This window comes from Phalaenopsis equestris, unplaced genomic scaffold (genome assembly GCF_001263595.1).
Source record: "Phalaenopsis equestris unplaced genomic scaffold, ASM126359v1 Scaffold197714, whole genome shotgun sequence".
Lineage (NCBI taxonomy): Eukaryota > Viridiplantae > Streptophyta > Magnoliopsida > Asparagales > Orchidaceae > Phalaenopsis > Phalaenopsis equestris.
In genome coordinates, this window is record NW_018217663.1 from 1,301 (window position 1) to 2,760 (window position 1,460).

A 1,460-nucleotide genomic window follows, 5' to 3' on the forward strand; every position below is an offset into this window, starting at 1 on the left:
GTACTTCAATATTTTCTTTCATTCTTGCAATATTAGTACTTGTTGTTCAAGAAGAGACAAATTCTTGTAACACATTTGTGAATAATACAACTATTTCAACACTATTAGGCCTAAAGTTATCACTTTATGGATTTTTTAAAAAAACATAAGAAATGAAATATATCCTAATATTTTCTCTATAAATTAATCACATGACAAGCAAAATAAGAAAAGATTAGTGATTAAACATAGATTTATCCATTTCTATTAAGATTCCTTTTCCCACATTCAATTCCATTAAGAGCAATTGGGTGCTCAAAAACTATAATTAATTCGCCCAACAGTATTATTATTATTATGAGCCGCTACTTTTTCACACCTTCCTCATCTTCTCCATCTCCGAATCACCATTGCCGCTCTCTCTTCTTCACCAAAACCCTCATCTGAAACCCTAAATTGAACCCCCAATGACCACATTCACTCCCTCTCCCACTCCCATTTTCGTCCTAACCCTATTTCTCACCCTAATTTCTTTCTCAGGTACTTTCCTTCTTCTCTCCGCTCACTCTTTCACCTCAATTGAGGCTCATTTTCCTTATTTCCTGCAGATCGGAGAGTGAACAGCGCGACATTCACTTTGGTGAACAACTGCGGCGACACGATTTGGCCCGGAGTGCTCTCCAATTCGGGCAGCCCTTTGCTGGAACCCACTGGCTTCTCCCTCCCCGCCGGCACATCGAGCTCCCTCTCCGCCCCCACCGGATGGTCCGGCCGCATCTGGGCACGCACTGATTGTTTCTCCGACGGCTCCGGCCGCCTCACCTGCGCCACGGGGGACTGCGGTTCCGGTTCTCTAGAATGCAATGGTGCGGCCGCGTCTCCTCCAACTACCCTAGCCGAATTCACCCTCTCCTCCGCCGGCGGGAACGATTTCTACGACGTGAGCCTCGTGGATGGATATAATCTTCCTGTTGTTGTAGCGAATAGCGGCGGGGTGGGGGGCTGCGAGATCACTGGATGTGCTGTGGATCTGAATCCATTGTGTCCGCTGGAGCTGAGGGTGGGGGAAGGAGAAGCATGTCGCAGCGCTTGTGAGGCGTTTGGGCAGCCGGAATACTGTTGTAGTGGTGAGTTTGGGAGCCCGGACGCTTGCCGTCCGACCGTTTACTCGGAGATGTTCAAGTCGGCTTGTCCGAGGGCTTATAGCTACGCTTATGATGACGCAACTTCTACCTTCACCTGTGCCGGAGGGGATTACTCCATTACTTTCTGCCCTGAAACAACGCAGAGGTAGGTGCCGCCGCAGACAAGTAAAACACAGTAGAATAGGGATTGATTAAAAGTTTGATTTGTTGATTCTAGATCTAGTTAGGGCTGATAAGAAAACGCCAAAATTGAAAATCTGGATCTGAAGTTTTGGTTGGATCACCATTTTTTATTTTGTGTAGAGTAGAAGGAGCTCAGAGTTTTCATGAATATGG

The 1,460-nt window shown here is 46.3% G+C and overlaps 1 protein-coding gene across 1 annotated transcript; it reads left to right on the top strand.

The window, feature by feature from the left end:
* Positions 1-300: 300 nt before the first annotated feature.
* On the top strand, positions 301-1,269 carry LOC110035434 (thaumatin-like protein 1b; the record flags this gene model as incomplete). The annotated part of the gene is given in 2 exon segments (XM_020739665.1): positions 301-519; positions 588-1,269. Coding segments are annotated over 2 exon segments (755 nt in total), but the record flags the coding sequence as incomplete, so codon positions are not given.
* Between the last annotated feature and the right edge of the window lie 191 nt (positions 1,270-1,460).